This window comes from Solea solea, chromosome 12, assembly GCF_958295425.1.
Source record: "Solea solea chromosome 12, fSolSol10.1, whole genome shotgun sequence".
Lineage (NCBI taxonomy): Eukaryota > Metazoa > Chordata > Actinopteri > Pleuronectiformes > Soleidae > Solea > Solea solea.
Genome location: NC_081145.1, coordinates 26,998,776 through 27,014,528, shown reverse-complemented (window position 1 = coordinate 27,014,528; position 15,753 = coordinate 26,998,776). Strand labels below are relative to the sequence as shown.

At 45.1% G+C, this 15,753-nt stretch overlaps 1 protein-coding gene across 3 annotated transcripts in view; it reads left to right on the top strand.

Annotated features, from left to right (window-relative positions):
• Positions 1-15,753, top strand: part of znf423 (zinc finger protein 423) — a 168,225-nt gene that overhangs the window by 68,481 nt on the left and 83,991 nt on the right. For 2 of the 3 annotated variants that reach the window (XM_058645027.1, XM_058645026.1), the window contains exons 4-13: positions 9,073-9,250; positions 10,813-10,937; positions 11,898-11,979; positions 12,081-12,156; positions 12,429-12,709; positions 12,798-13,081; positions 13,153-13,569; positions 14,323-14,504; positions 14,685-15,224; positions 15,326-15,476. In XM_058645027.1, the coding sequence (XP_058501010.1) occupies positions 9,073-9,250; positions 10,813-10,937; positions 11,898-11,979; positions 12,081-12,156; positions 12,429-12,709; positions 12,798-13,081; positions 13,153-13,569; positions 14,323-14,504; positions 14,685-15,224; positions 15,326-15,476 (2,316 nt within the window). The remainder of the gene's footprint in view (positions 1-9,072; positions 9,251-10,812; positions 10,938-11,897; positions 11,980-12,080; positions 12,157-12,428; positions 12,710-12,797; positions 13,082-13,152; positions 13,570-14,322; positions 14,505-14,684; positions 15,225-15,325; positions 15,477-15,753) is intronic. The other variant, XM_058645028.1, reaches the window with a different exon arrangement.

The following is a 15,753-nucleotide window of genomic DNA, read 5'->3' as shown; positions in this document are numbered from 1 at the left end:
GCAGAGAGCGAGAGAGACAGACTGTGTGTGTGTTTGTTTTTGTCCGTCCATGTCTTCTGGCTTTGTGGAAGCATTTTGTGACCAAAATTCATTTATTTGAACACGTATGTTACTGTGACCAGCGGTGACATCATGAGAACTGCAGCTCAGTGTTAAGTTTGGTCCATAAATTTCAGTTTTAATGACTTAATTTGTCAAATGGAGCGACGAAACCTGGAAAATATTCACATTTAAGAAGTGGAAAAATCAGAAAGCATCAATTAATTATCAATAATAATAGTAGTAGTAGTTTTCCCTGGGACTATTATTTCTTTATTTTGTAATTATAATTTGGAATCCCAAACAATTTTCTAATTGAAAGCATATATTGATCATCTCAAAAAAAGTATTTTTAAATCTACTTTTCTGAGCTGTGAAGTGCACTAAAAATCTATTTAATCTATATTTAATAATCATGTATTTCAAATTTAGTCTGTGTATTATTTTGTATTAATACAGAGTAGGGCTGAAACAATGACTCGATTAATCGATTGTTAATCAAATACTAAATTAATCGTCATTTGAGGTTGTTGTTGTTTTTTTTTCTGATTCTTCAGCTTCTTAAATGTGAATATTTTCTTCATTAAATCTGAATCATTTTGGTTTGTGGACAAAAACAAAGACATTGGAGAACATCATCATTTCCACATTTTCTGGACCAAACGAGTACTCGATTAATCGAGAGAATAATCGACAGGTTCATCGATTATGAAAATAATCGTTAGTTACAGCCCTAATACACAGTGTATGTGTTGTCAAGCTATTTTAAACATCGTTTATTATTAAACTGTTGTATTTTACCACATGAAGATTTACCTACTATATCAAAAAAAGCCCCACACTGGTCAAACTCTTATTTTGAAAGCTTATTTAATAACTGTGATCTCAGCAAAGTCAACAAAAAAACACACAAACTAGTTCTTTAACTCTGTGTTACCTGCGCTGACCTCGTTTTTAAACACTCAGACAGTGTGTGTGTGTGTGTGTGTGTGTGTGTGTGGAGAGAGGACAAACCTGTCATCTGTCCACTCGCTGTCCAACACACACCCCCATCCTTAGCCCCCTGCCCCTCACCTTCTGCCCTCAAAACACACACGCGCAGACCCACACTGCCCATATGGAGCAGTTGGCGCCCAAAAGTGTCCAAAGCAGCCGGGATCCAATCCCAGGGCAGAAGGTGAGGGTCCCCACAGCCGTGTGTGTGTGTGTGTGTGTGTGTGTGTGTGTGTCCACCACCGTGTCCTCCAGGGCCCAAGCCCCGGACAGACTGCTGTGTCGTCCTCTCTATCTGTCCTCGCTGTGGCACATATGGGGTATGATTGTGTGTGCTTGTGTTTGTTGCCTCTTATCATAAACGCTGACCTTGTCAGGACCTCTGTAGTCCTCATTGGAGACCAAAACCCGGTCCCTAATGAGGCAGGACGTCACTTTTGTGAGTTTAGGTTTGGTATGGGACTTTGTTTAGATTGTCCAAAAATGAATGGAAGTCAGTTAGAGGCCTTTAAAGGACAGCTGCACAAACCTGTGTGTGTGTGTGTCCCATGTGAACTGCAAGGACAACGTCTCTCACACACACACACACACACACACACACACACAGGACTGCAGGTCCCTCAAAGCACACACTGAACTACTGAACCCGACATTATGCAGACTTTTCTGTTTGTTTGTGTTTATAACGTCTAAGGTGACGACCGCACGACTACTACTTTATTTGGTAACACATTACATGAATTTAGATAATTCAAACTAAACAAAAATGGATTGAATTAACCAAATTAAAGTGATTTTTATCCATTTCCTTTATTCAGCATTTTCTCATAGTTTCAGAAACAACGATGGAGCTAATGGAAGTACATTAGAAATGTGTTTGGAATCATGAGAGCGACACCTGTACCAAGTTTGGTTAAAATCAGCACAACTATGTGCGACTTAGACACGATAGTGATAATCCAAAATGCAGCGTTTAACGCAATTTTGGCCACTTTCTCTCGCGTCAAAAAATTCCCACACATTCACCAAATATCGTCCTGATCCGACGACTTTTGTGTGACCATGACCCGACTTCTGGGGGGCGCTATAGAGCTCGGTTCGTGCCCTATGCCACTATCGCATTTGTTGTACGCATGTTAGCGCCCTCAAAAATGAACAGGAACAATAGCTTCCTTGCATTCGCACTAGCGCTCGGGTCCTGATTGAAGTATTTGTGTTGAGCTTTTCTCACACAGACTCATTTACACACACACACACACACACACACACACTTTTGGCAGCCGTCGGGGCAAACTGGCAGTCAGTGTTCTCTTTGCTCGAGGACACGCAGGCAGGGGATCAAACCCTCAACCTCTGCTCCACATAAGTCTCTATTATTGTCATTATTTCAGGATGAAAACCATCTTGACCGCCGTGGTTTTTGTCACTTAATTCACAGAAACGGCCTCGAATCATTTGGCGCAATCTCCGTCTCACAAATCATGTGATTTCTTAGTGTGTGTGGATTTTCCAATCTGAACGATTTCCAGCGTGGATCCAAAAAGCACGGACTGGCTGTTATTGTGACCGGCGGGAAGTTCTTTACAGGAAAAAACCCAGAAAACCTCGGAGCTGGAGAAATGATGACGAGCTCCTGTGCCACCGGCCTGTTTTCCATTACACTTAACGCGGTGTAGGATATTGAATTTTGACTCTTAATTGTGTTTGCGTGTGTGTGTGTGAAGCCATGAGTGAGTGTGCGCTGTGCTGCCCAGAGTGAGCCAAGGGTGGAAGTTGTTTTTCTGCCCCCTATGGTGAGTCTGGGGCTGTGTGTGTGTGTGTGTGTGTGCCTGGGGCAGCCTGGGGCCATCGGAGGGGGCCTGGGGAGCGGTGGAAGTAAGGATGGAGCAAGAGAGGGATGGAGGCGTAGGAGGCCAGCAGGGGTCTCCCTGGGAAAGGTGCAGGTCTGGGCTGATGGCCAAGCAGAAAGGTGGAGAGTGGGAGTCGGGAGAGTCAGATGGGGGCAGGGGGAGGAGGGGGTGAGGCGGAAATGGGCAGGCAGGGGAGGTGGGGGTGAGAGAGAGGGAGACAGGCTGTGAAAGGTGGATTCAAATGTTAAGCAGGTAAAGGGCTAAAAGCAAGCTGAACATTTTCATTTACTGTTGGTTTATTGTCCTTTTTAAGGCCGTTAGCACAACAGACGCGCTTTATTCCTGCGATGTGTCCAATCAACATCGGGTGACTTCCTTTTACGAATTATCCGCACTCTCGTCTCGTATATTCTCATCGCGTCCGCTGTGCAAAGACCTTCAGTCTATGAAGGTTCTTGTTCATCTGGGTCTTAAGCCCCTTTTTGCGCCAACATTACCAGGAACTTATTTGCCCGGGGAAAAGAATTCCTGGTAATCCGTGCACCTCAAAAGTTCCCGGAAAATTGATTCAAATCAGGACGACTTAACATACTCAAGCAACGAGGTTACTGACTCCTTTGTTGTTGTAGTACCAGAGTCTGTGGCCAAGTAGTAGCATTTATTACATTGTTCTAGTGGCTCTGTGTGTCTGTTTGTGTTTCCACACTTGCCATGACCACCAGAGGCCGCCAGAGGCTTGTTGCGTGAATGGGCCGAAGTCTGCCATCTCTGATTGCCTTATTCAAACTGCTGTTGTGGTTCTTCAGCGTCTCATACTCCTGAATAAGTTTCTTTCATATTTCCTGGATTGTCTCGGTGTGTGCCGCACATTTAGCTCCGCCCAGCTCGTCTGCTATTCTGGTATAAACTCGGTCGGTTCGTGTCGCCAAACTCAAAGTTCCCACCGAACCTCCTCCTCGGCTAATACGCACGAATGAGCTTGGACCTCGTCGTCCATCCACTCGTAGGTTTCTTCTCTTTTGATCCATGTTTTTTAAATGATTAAAACCTAACCCTTGTTGCTGTGCGAGCTTAAATAGTTTAGCATGTAGCCCCGGCCCTCCAAAGTTCCTTTCAATCCCTAGTCGTGAGTAGGTACTTCTTTTGGCGTGGAAGTTCCCCAAGGTTTTTCAAAATGGAAAAGAACCTTTTGTGTCCTTCACAGGTAAATCTGTGTTTCCATGATGGTTAGGCTTTAGTTTGGTACAGTCCTGGGTCAGTACCATAACTTGGTAGGTGGGTAGGGTGTGGGCCGTGTCAGATGGCCGTGTAACGTGACATCGTACCAGTACAACGACATCGATGGAGGACATGGGCTATTGTTTGTTCCTGCTCGAGGGTTAGGGTTACCCTAACCCATGTGAACAGACTTTGGGCTGGAGTGACGTTTTTCTGTCGCCAAATCAGCTGACTTCACTGTCAGTTCTTCTTCGATGAATATTTCAAATAGAGCTTTTGTTTTTTGTGTTTTCACATTTTTGAAAAGCTGGTAGTGGCACGTGTGCACAGAACGAGATTAGAGCAATGGTTCTTAAACTTTTTATATCAAAGTAACACCTGAGAAAGTACGTCGAGCAAAGTCTGCTTGGCAGATTTACTCTCATCATCCTCCTCTTCCTCACATGTACTTCACACACTGGAATAGTGAGATTAGATTAAGATGGAGCTGAAGAGATAAGGTGACTCTAGTTATTATCATTTATTTGTTTCATTTTCTACACACTGCGGTCAAAATTCCTCAGCTCGTATTTCGGATCTTTTGCCTCCAAGTGCCACCAGAGGAAGCACACGTACCACTGGTGGTACATGTCCTACAGTTTGAGAACCATGGGTTTAGGGGACATTTTGGGAGCCCGAGAAAGCTGTTTTTGGAGAAAAAAATATGTATGTTTTCATACATAAAACCAATTGGTGACTTTGAGATAATTACAACGTCACCTCTCGAACCCTAAACAAAAGAAAGATATTATTATGGGAAAGTTCTGAAAGTTCTTCTTCATCAGCTTTGATTTGGTTTCCCCCTCTGAGCGACAAAGTTAGGGTTCGTGTTGAGGGGAAGTCGACGATGGGAGGCAGAAACATAAAGAGAGCTCGATCAGCGTGTGTGTGTGTGTGTGTCTTCATTAGCGAGTGTTTCACCAAGGCTGTGTCCTCCACACGTGTCCACGAGGTCTGGCCTGTTACAGCGACACACAGCGAGCATGTGTGTGTGTGTGTGTGTGTGTGTGTGTGTGTCTTGTTTCAGGTAGACAGAGGCGGTCCATTTATGTCCTCTTTGGCTTTTTTTTCCCCAGTTTTGTTCAGCAGACCTCCAAGTTCTCTCCTCTCCTCTCCTCTCCTCTCCTCTCCTCTCCTCTCTTTCATCCCACCATCTCCTCCCTCTCCTCTGGAGTTCTGAGTCTGTCCATCTGGATCCCACTCCTCCCCCCGCTCCTCCCTTCTCTCCCTCAGTCCTGTCCAGGCCCAGACACGGGGGTGAAGGCCAACATCAGTAGGGGAAAAACTGTCGGAGGGACGTCGGCGCTATAATGAGTCACAACATGAAAGCTGACGGACAGAGGGAGGGAGGGAAGGAGGGAGGGAGTGAGGGAGGACGGTGGAGAAGAGATGAAGACAGACGAGAAGAGGGACTGCTGGGGACAGAAGGAGGGATGACGGGTTGAGGGAATGGATGAGACTGTAGAGTGAGACATTTGTGGGGGGGAGGCTGGGGCCCTGTGGTCCTCCTCTCTGCTCCTCTTGTTCATTTGAGAAGAACAGAAAGGAGGAGGAGACGGGGGCAGGAACAGCGTGCGCTGGCGTCCGCCTGTTTCTCTCTTTTCTCCAACTTCTTTTACTCCCTCTTGTTTTTTTCCAATCCTACCCCCCACCCCTCTTCCCTAAACCATCCATGCTCCTCATCTCCTCACCTCTCTAGGGTTCTTCTCTAATTTAACTTTTCATAGAAATTTTCTTCGCTCCCCCCCTCCTCCTCCTCCTCCTCTTCCTCCACTTTCTCCCAGTTTGCCGCTCGGCCTCATCTTGCCGGGTCCCCTTGCGGCCGACTGACAAAGGCGGCGTTAAAAAGCCGTGTGATCCTCCATTTTAGCGGCAGCCACGCTCGTCAGAGGATTAGGGCTCCTTAATGACGCTAATCTCTCCTCCCCTTCTTCTTTTTTTTCCCGACACCACTCCACCCGCTTCCTCAGAAAGTGATTTCTCCCCCTTTTCTCTGACGTCTTGTTCAGTTCAAACACCCTCGTCTCACTTGCCCCACCTCTGGCACATCACCATTTAATCCCTTTTAGTTTAAAAATGCTTAATCTCTGCTCCTGATACACCTGTCGTTCAGTGTTTTAGGGCCACACACAGTACAGGCATTTATGGAACCCTGAAATACTATTTTTTTGGGTAAAAATCTTGATTTGCTACCCTTGTGATTTTGTGTATAAAACAACGACTTATCTTGTGTTTTGAGATTGTTTTTGCTTTATTATAACTTTTATTTCCTTTTTGTCTGGAGATGTTGTCTATCCTCTTTAAACTCTTTAATCAGTCATAACTTGCTTTCTCCGTTAGCAACGCTCGCTAACTCAGGGTTTTACAGGCAAATTATCATACTAGCGTAGCAGTTAGCTTTGCTGCCTTTTACAAGTGTTGTTTTAAAAAAGTGGCCAATTTACGACTAAAATGAAAGATAACATATAAAAATAACTTATAAGATAAAATCGAACATTATTTTATGTAAAATCCCTGCAAGTTTCATAAATAGTCATAATTTTCCTTGGTTGCTACCTAATCCATGCCAGAAACCTGGAGCTGCAGAAGTGCGGCTACTTCCTTTTATAAGTACTGTTGTAAGAAAGTGGCCAAATTACGACTTACGATAAAATCTAATATTATTTTATGTAAAATCACTGCAAGTTTCATAAATAGTCTTGACAGGAAGTAGCCTGTTTTGACAGGAAGTAACTGTGCTTCACACATGCGCAGAACAAATTAGGTTTTTTGGTATGGCCTTCTATAGATGGTGTATATCCACTTTGCATTTAACCTCTTTCTTAAATCAATTCTCTGTTAGCAACGCTCGCTAACTCAGGGTTTTACAGGCAAATTAGCAGTTAGCTTTGCTGTGATGGCCTTCGTTGTCACCCACGCTCAGCAAAGGTTCCACCGCAAAGTATCAGCGCTAGAAAGCTACGAGGTTCCTGAAGACGACCATCAGCGCTCAGTTGTATGCAAGCTAATTCACATACTGTGGTTATCCTGTCCTAGCAGTTAGCTTTGCAGCTATGGCATATTCTATGTATCTAAGCGGTGCTACAGCGCCGTGTAGGCCTGACACGTGCACGACAGCATTTAGAGTCACTTCCTTCTCGTCAGCCACAGCTGATCAACGTGAACTTTTCTAACCGATGCAAATATCTGAACAATTAAATCTCACAACGGGGTTTAAACTAATCTCGTCCTGCTTCTCCCTCGTCAGTGTCTTGTCAGTCACATCGTCTCTCGGTTAATGTTAATCTCAAATGTTTTCTCCAGCCATTTCTTTCTCCTATTTTCCCTTCTTGCTGCTAGTCAAATTTATAATTCATGCTTCTACTCAGACCCCCCTGTAGATTTCTATTTGCTCATCCCAGTGCCTACATTTTCCCGGTGATCGATTCATCACAAGGATCTGTTTTCTCTCTGCACGTCGTAATACTCGGTAGACTCGACACACACACACACACGCAGGAGTGGGCTGAGGTAAAAACGTAGCGTTGAGAGCTTTCTAAAATGATCAGGAGAAACGTCTGTGCTGCACACGGCTCGGCGCTCATGTGTCGGGAGTGTTTGCCTTGCAGAGATACTGCCGTTCAACTGAACACTGGCACATTCAGCACTAACTTTTCCCACTGATTGTGTCTCTGACCCCGTTGAAAACACGCTCTACTCGTGCTGTTGTGACATGAAACATGTGGCAGTGGTTTTTAGAGTTGAATATTTGATGGTTTCTTTGTCCCACATTACAAATAAATCATTAAAACAATCATTTCAACACTTTTATGGACCCAACGTTTACTTTATTACCGAGACATAAACGTCAGATTAATCGCGTATGAGTTGCAGTCCTAGATTAGTGTAAAATGCCGGCTGGATTAGGAGCATTTAGACGTGTGTTTAGCGCGACTGGATCGCTAATAACAGATCTGAACGGCGTCTTTGATGCGTCGCTGGTCTTGGGTTGATGAAGATGTCAGATCAAAGCTGAGAAAGACCCGCTCCTCACCTCCTTCCCGGCAAATGCTAAGTAGGCTCACTGTGCTGCTCCACAAAGAAGAAAAGAACAGTATCAAGCGTTTTTCAGCCGCCCCCCTTTTGTCGACTCGACTCCATTCTGAAGTGTCTATTAAGGGAGTCGTGGCCTTTCTGTCGCCTCCGTGCCAGACTACACAGTAGGGGGAGAAAAAAAAAGGGAGTGTGAAAAAAGGGAAAAGAGCAATGCATAATCTCTTATGTATGACAGATAAAGGGAGTGAATATCGCCATCTTTTACGCTCTGCTCTCCACATCTCCTAATCGCTTTTCCGACGTTTCAATCTGCCAGGGCCCTAATGAAAATATGATGAGGCGGATCTATGGTCCTCGGGGACGGATGGCGGGATGGGAGGGGAGGGATGGAACGAGGGATGGCTGCAGAGGGAGGATGAAGGGAGAGAAAATACACTCTGTCCTTATTTCTGGGCTCCACCGGGGATACATAGTTCTTGGAGCTTTCTATTTAGATGTTGCTGCTGCCGCCGGAGTGTGTGTGTGTGTGTGTGTGTGTGTGTGTCTTACTCTCTCTTCTGTTCTATTCTCTCTCTTTATCTCTGCCATCCTCATTTCCCCTCTCTATTTATGTGTGTGTGTGTAAGCAGGATAAATGTGTTTATTTTTTTTTGTTTATATCCTCTTTTTCTTATTCAAACTCCCACAGGCTGCCTCTCTCGCCTTTTGCCTTCCAAGAAAGATGCAACTATTTAATCACTGTAATGCTCCTGGTTTTACCCCCAGTTTTTCAGTCTGCGCTCTCTTGTCTTCTTTTGTAATTGTGCAAGCAGCTGCACACACACACACACACACACACACACACACACACAGACACAAAAACATAGTCCTGAACACTTCCTGCTTCCCTCTCGGTCAGATGGCGACGATGACCCTGCAGGTCTGTCGTGGGTGCCTTCATCGCCGTCCAGCAAAGACGTGGCGTCGCCCTCGCAGTTGCCCGATGGCTGCTGTGACCTCGGCATGGCCACCGGCGGGGAAGAAGAGGGAGGCACGGGTCTGCCGTACCCCTGCCAGTTCTGTGACAAGTCCTTCAGGTAAATAAACTTCCCTAAGAGGCTGCGGATGTCACCTCGCTGTACAGACCATAAACCATAAACACTGACGTCTTTAGGAGGTTTGGGCTACACCCTTACGCCTACTTTCAAACAAAAGCAGTCTGAGCGTTTCAGCTAACGGCGAAAAACTAAACACCGCAGCGGCTAGCTAGCGGTAGCGTGTTTTGCTAACCCGGTCCATGCCAGAAACCTGAAGCTAAAAAGCTAAAGTGTGGCTACTTCCTGTTGCAGGTACCATTTTAAGAAAGTGGCCAAATTATGTCTAAAATGAAAGATAACGTGAAAATGTGTGTTTTATTTTTTATAAAAAATCACTTATAAGATGAAATCTACACCTGTAAATTGTCTTGACAGGAAGTAGCCTTTTTTAACAGGAAGTAGCTGCACTTCTTCTCGCTACACTTTTTTCGGTATGGCCTTCTATAGATGTTGTTGGCATTTAATCTCTTTAAACTCTTTTATCAGTCATAACTAGCCTTCTCTGTTAGTAAATGCTGGCTAACTCAGGGTTTACAGGGAAATTAACACACTAGCCTAGCAGTTAGCTTTGCTGCGACGGCCTTTGTTGTCACGCCCACTCAGGAAAGTTTCCACTGAAGCTACAAGGCGTCTCAATCTCCCCTTCTGTTAAGGTGTGTTTAAGATAAATATTTCCGGATATTCTGAGTTCAGATGAGTGTCCATAATCCACGCGTCTACACTGACACTCCTGGTCTTCTTAGGTTTAGAAGGTTCTACAACAGCAGATTGTCGTCTTGTGACCATTAAAAGACAATTGGGAAGCTAATGCAGAACTTTGTAAATGATTTTCAATGTTTTAATCCTGAGAAGGAAGACTCTGATTAAAATTGTGTCTTTAATCCCCTCACACTACAGTATAATTTGGTCAGATAATCTGCTGAAATCAGCCTAAAATCAGAAGGGCCAGATTCTGATTCTGGCCAAATATCCTCTAGCGTGGGTCAGGTTTAAGCTCCAGAACCAGAAGTTTTCAAACAAAAAAAACGTACTTAGTTTGAAAACTCTCACGTTCTTTGGGACTTATAGATGCCAGGTTAGTGTGGAAGTTTTAAGTTTAGAATCGAGTCGTGTGGATGTCGCCTTATAGTCACTTTCCTACTCTGCTCTCATGAATTCCAATAACTACTTGGAAAAAAAAGCTGTATTCTCATTATCACCATGGTAACAGGGGCCGCTAAGGCAAACAGTAAAGGGAATGAGGTGAATACATTTCTCACTTATGTCTCCCGGGACCAACTCCAGACCCACTTTAAGAGCAGCTGTCACATACGGCGTAAAGTCACCGTAATGATTTTCTATATTACTCTTAGTTCTAATGTGTTATCTTCACTTCCTTCCTATTCCAAAAATACTACAAGAATAAATTGAGACAATATTGCCGGCATCTGGGAATTTAAGTCTTTAAAAAAAATTGGTTTTATGAGTAAAGTGCTGTCACACATTTGGTGGAAAATAATCATTGCTACAGTGTGTCGCGTGTCTTCATGTTCTATTTCTTTTTCTTTCTTCCGTCGTCTCAGCCGTCTGAGCTACCTGAAACGCCACGAGCAGATCCACAGCGACAAGCTGCCTTTCAAGTGCACCTTCTGCAGCCGCCTGTTCAAACACAAGAGGAGCAGAGACCGACACGTGAAGCTCCACACGGGTAAGTGCCACGTTGTGTTTTACCTGCTAAATGTCTGTCGTGTGATGGCCGCCCGTTCTGCGCTTCCTGCTACTTCTAATTTATTACGACAATTGTGGAATTGTCGTAATTGTCGATGTGTAAAAATTGGATTTAATTCACTTAATTCACTCATTTCTGATAGTCAACTCCGACTAAATATTGTGCTACTGTTGTCCTTTGTCCAAACGTCCAGCTACAGAAATATTCTTGAGTGTGAATCAAATAAAAGGCGTAAAAATGCTCCAAAAAACACACTCTGTTATATAAAATCTTAAGGCCTTTACACGTCAACAGCGATGTGGATAAATGACGCTAAACTGTGTGAATTCTGACAAAGAATCGAGAAAAACAAAATCATCACGGGACTCCTAAAATTAAAAAAAACAACTTAAGAATAACAACAACAAGTTATTTTTGGCCAACCATTATGGCAAAAGGTTTCCACAGGTAAAAGTGCTCGGTTACACTATTAAAACGTATATTTAATTGTAAGAATAACTAAAAATAAAATGAAAGATAACTTCACTTAAAAACACATTTTCTTTAGTTAGAAAGAAAATGTGAATTTGTAAAACTGAAGAATAACTACTAAAAAATGTAATATAACACTATTTTATTTAAAATCCCTCATGCTGTAAATGTTTTGACAGGAAGTCGTCAAACTACTAACCCAACAAATTGGGTTTGCGGTGCAAATCTGACCCAGTGCCTGATATAAATTTATACAATCAGATGATTTTAGTGTCAATTTCTGCCAAATAAAAAAATAATTCAACCTAAATTTAACACACTGGACCTTTTTAAAGAGTGCAAACATTGTAGCCCTTTGTTATAAAAAATACTTCTTGTTATGTGGGTCAGTGGCATCAAAAGTGTCCCGTTTGTAACGTCTATGAAGAATCTCTGACCCTCTGGCGTCTGTTTCTGTGGCTGCAACAGGAGACAAGAAGTACAGCTGTCAAGAGTGTGAAGCCGCGTTCTCTCGCTCCGATCACCTGAAGATCCATCTCAAGACGCACAGGTCAGTCTCTCGCTGCTGCTGCTGCTGACGTTGGCGTGAAATGTCTACTCGTCATGATTTTGACTTTTTTGTCTGTTTTATTTCGAACTCAACACCTTCAGCTCCAGCAAACCTTTCAAGTGCAGCGTGTGCAAGCGCGGCTTCTCCTCCACCTCGTCACTGCAGAGCCACATGCAGGTAAAACCCTTAGATCGTCTGTTTCAAAATGAGTTTTTCTGTTTCATATTCTGCACTAGTGAGAAATGACCCCAAAGTTAAAGTTGAATAAACCAGTTTTAAACGTCTTTAAAAAGACAATTACGCTGCTTTCATTGACAATACATATTGACTTTTAGATTTTTAGATTTTGGTGGTGATCCAGATCCTGACTCAGGATTGTTTAAAGGTTCTCTAGTTGTTTAGTTGTTTAGTTTTAGTTGTCTAAATCAACACCTCCCTGATTCTTGCAGGCTCACCGCAAAAACAGAGAGCATCTTGCGTTGCGGAGTGAGAGGGATGAAGGGAAGAAGGGAGGAGGAGGAGATGGCGACCTGGACCAGGACCTGTATATGTGTGACTACTGCGAGGAGACGTTCAGCCAAACAGACGAGCTGGAGAAACACGTCCTGACCCGACACCCGCAGCTGTCCGACAGAGCCGACCTGCAGTGCATCCACTGTCCCGAGATCTTTCTGGACGAGGCGTCTCTGCTCACGCATATTGAAACGCAGCACGCCAACCGCAAACACAAGTACTGCAGGGTCCTCTCGTGTTAATTCACTTGTTTTCATTCTGGAACTTTACTTTACTGTTGTTTTCTGTTTCTTTTTTTTTTTTAGATGTCCAGTGTGTTCAGAACAATTCCCTTCTGTGGAGGACGTCTACTGTCACCTCGACAGCCATCGCCAGCCCGACTCCTCCAATCACAGTGCAGCCAGCCCCGACCCTGCGCTGGGAAGTGTGGCCTCCATGAGCTCAGCGACGCCAGATTCCAGCGCCAGCCTGGAGCGAGGCTCCACGCCCGACTCCACGCTAAAACCCAGCCAGGGCAGCGAGCGAGGCCGCAGAAGAGGAACCGACCCCGGGGAGGAGATTGGGATAAGCCTGGGTCATCAAGGTGGAGGTAAAGAACTCACTTATCTACAGAGTAGACAGTGTTTGGAACGCTCAAGCCAACACTATGTTTTTGTAAAGCTGCTCTTTATCTGTCTGTCCCGACAGCAGGAGGAGGCAGCTGGGGTAAAGTGACGTCCTCCTGCCCGTACTGCTCAAAGAGAGACTTCCACAGTCTGGCAGTGTTGGAGATCCATCTGAAGACCATCCACGCAGATAAGCCGCAGCAGAGCCACACGTGTCAGCTCTGTCTGGAAACGCTGCCAACGCTCTATAATCTCAACGAACACGTGCGCAAGGCGCACCGCGCCAGTGGCGGAAGCGTCGGTACGACGGCAGCGGCGGCGGCGGCGTTTCCGCTGCTGCAGTTCACGAACGTCACAGCTTTCCACTGCAACTACTGTCCGGACATGTTCGGAGACATCAACTCTCTGCAGGAGCACATCAGAGTCACCCACTGCCTGCCCGGTGGCTTAGTGGCAGGATCCACTACATTAGGTGAGTTTGTGGAGATGGGATATGACAAAGGACGGGTTATAGGTTGTGTTTTTGGCAGCTGTGTGGATTAAAAGTGGAGTACCTCAGTTACAATACAGGTTCTCAAATAGCCATCACTTTATCCATTCAGGACCAGAACGGCTAGCACAAGAACTGTTTGTGCCCATGTTTTTTCTAATGACCGCAAGTTCAACACACCTTTAGAATTGTGTGTTGGTGAATAAAGGTGAATCTGAATCTGAGAATGCTCAGTTAATACACCAGCACTAACGGCAACATTAAAGGTGGATTGAAGGGTTTTTGTATGAAGTATTGATGCATTTCCAGCACTGACTTCTCTTCACTCCATTTCTTTGGACCCGCCCTTGTGCGTTAAGAGATTTTAGCCACTAAACACGTCCGTTATAGTCTACGGTGTCTTAAAAATGTCTTTATTTTGCTTTTTCTTGTCGTTTCGGGTCGTTTTCTGGCTGTAAACTGAAATGTGTTCACTGCTCACTCTCCAGCACCAAAGTCCATAGAGAAAAGTAGCATTTTTAGTTCATCGAGAAAGAGGAGCTGCTGGTCCGCTGCAAAATCAGGCTTTGGTGTGGGCGAGTCAGTGGTTTACAGACGTCAATTTCGAGCTACAAAATTGCTGTTTCGTGGTGAGAACAAGTGGCAGAGGTGTTCTAAGATAAGTAGGTGTTATTAGGTCAGTGACAGGCTGTTGCAACCACTCTATAAAAAGATCTGCTTCACTTATCCATCCAGAGGGGAACCATGCCTTCTTCTGCAACCAGTGTTCCATGGGATTCCTGACAGAGTCCTCGCTTACGGAACACATCCAGCAGACGCACTGCCCCTCGGCCACGGGGGGTGGGGCCGCCTCTGGAGGGGGCGTGACCAAACTGGAGTCTCCCGTACTACAGGCCGCATCTCAGTCGTTCATGGAGGTGAGGGTTAAGAATTAGTCGTGAATTAGGTTTCAAATCTGTCATTTTTGGCCTGTGCTCATCTCTGTCTTTCTTGCTCACACTCCTCATCCTTCTCTGTTGCTCCCTCGGGATTAAAGACAAGTGTATGCCGCTGTACGATAATCTTAAAAAAAGTTAATAGCTATCGTCTGTGTACAGGTTTACTCGTGCCCTTACTGCACCAATTCTCCTATCTTCGGCTCACTCCTCAAGCTCACCAAACACATAAAGGAGAACCACAAGAACATCCCGCTGGCCAACAACAAGCGGCAGGCGAAAGTCGCCGACTTGAGCCCGGCCTCCTCCGACGTGGAGATCTCCTCCCCGAAACGCCACAGACTCGGAGGGGACTCCACCCCGTCCATGGGCAGCAATGGGGACTACCCGTGCAACCAGTGTGACCTGCGATTCTCCAGCTTTGAAGGCTTCCAGGCGCACCTGAAGTCGCACCTGGAAATGCTGCTCAGGCGCCAGTCCTGCCCGCAGTGCAACAAAGAGGACTTTGAGTCGCAGGAGGCGTTGCTCCAACACCTGACGGTGCACTACACCACAACGTCGACGCAGTACGTGTGCGAGAGCTGCGACAAGCAGTTCTCCTCGGTGGATGACCTGCAGAAACACCTGCTGGACATGCACACGTTTGTCCTGTATCACTGCACTCTGTGCCAGGAGGTGTTTGACTCTAAAGTCTCCATACAGGTGAATGAGACTGACTCTTCTTCTTCTACATCTGGATCAGAGAATGAGCTTAATAAGGTTAATAATCCTCTTTCTTCTCCGGCTCGCTCTCCATCATCCAGGTGCATTTGGCGGTGAAGCATAGCAATGAGAAGAAGCTGTTTCGCTGCACAGCCTGTGCCTGGGACTTCAGGAAAGAGGCAGATCTTCAGCTCCATGTTAAACATAACCACCTGGGCCAGAGGGCAGGCCTCCCGGGGGGACTTGGAGCAGGTACAGTGCACGTCTCTCTGGATCACAGCTTAAATTGGCATGAAAAAAAAAAAAAAACTCCAGAGAAAACCAACAAAAGAAGAAAAAATACAGTTTTTTAAGCAGTTATTCGGCAGAATTATTGTAGGGTTTGAACAATCTTGTCTGTCGTCTGGGTTTACCACCTGAGGGAGTGAGTAGGGGTTAGGTGTTCTGATTTGAAATATTTCAACAAGTAAGCACCAAGATAGGATTTCAAAAATAGGCCTTTTTATTAGGGATTGTGAGGATTGTGAGG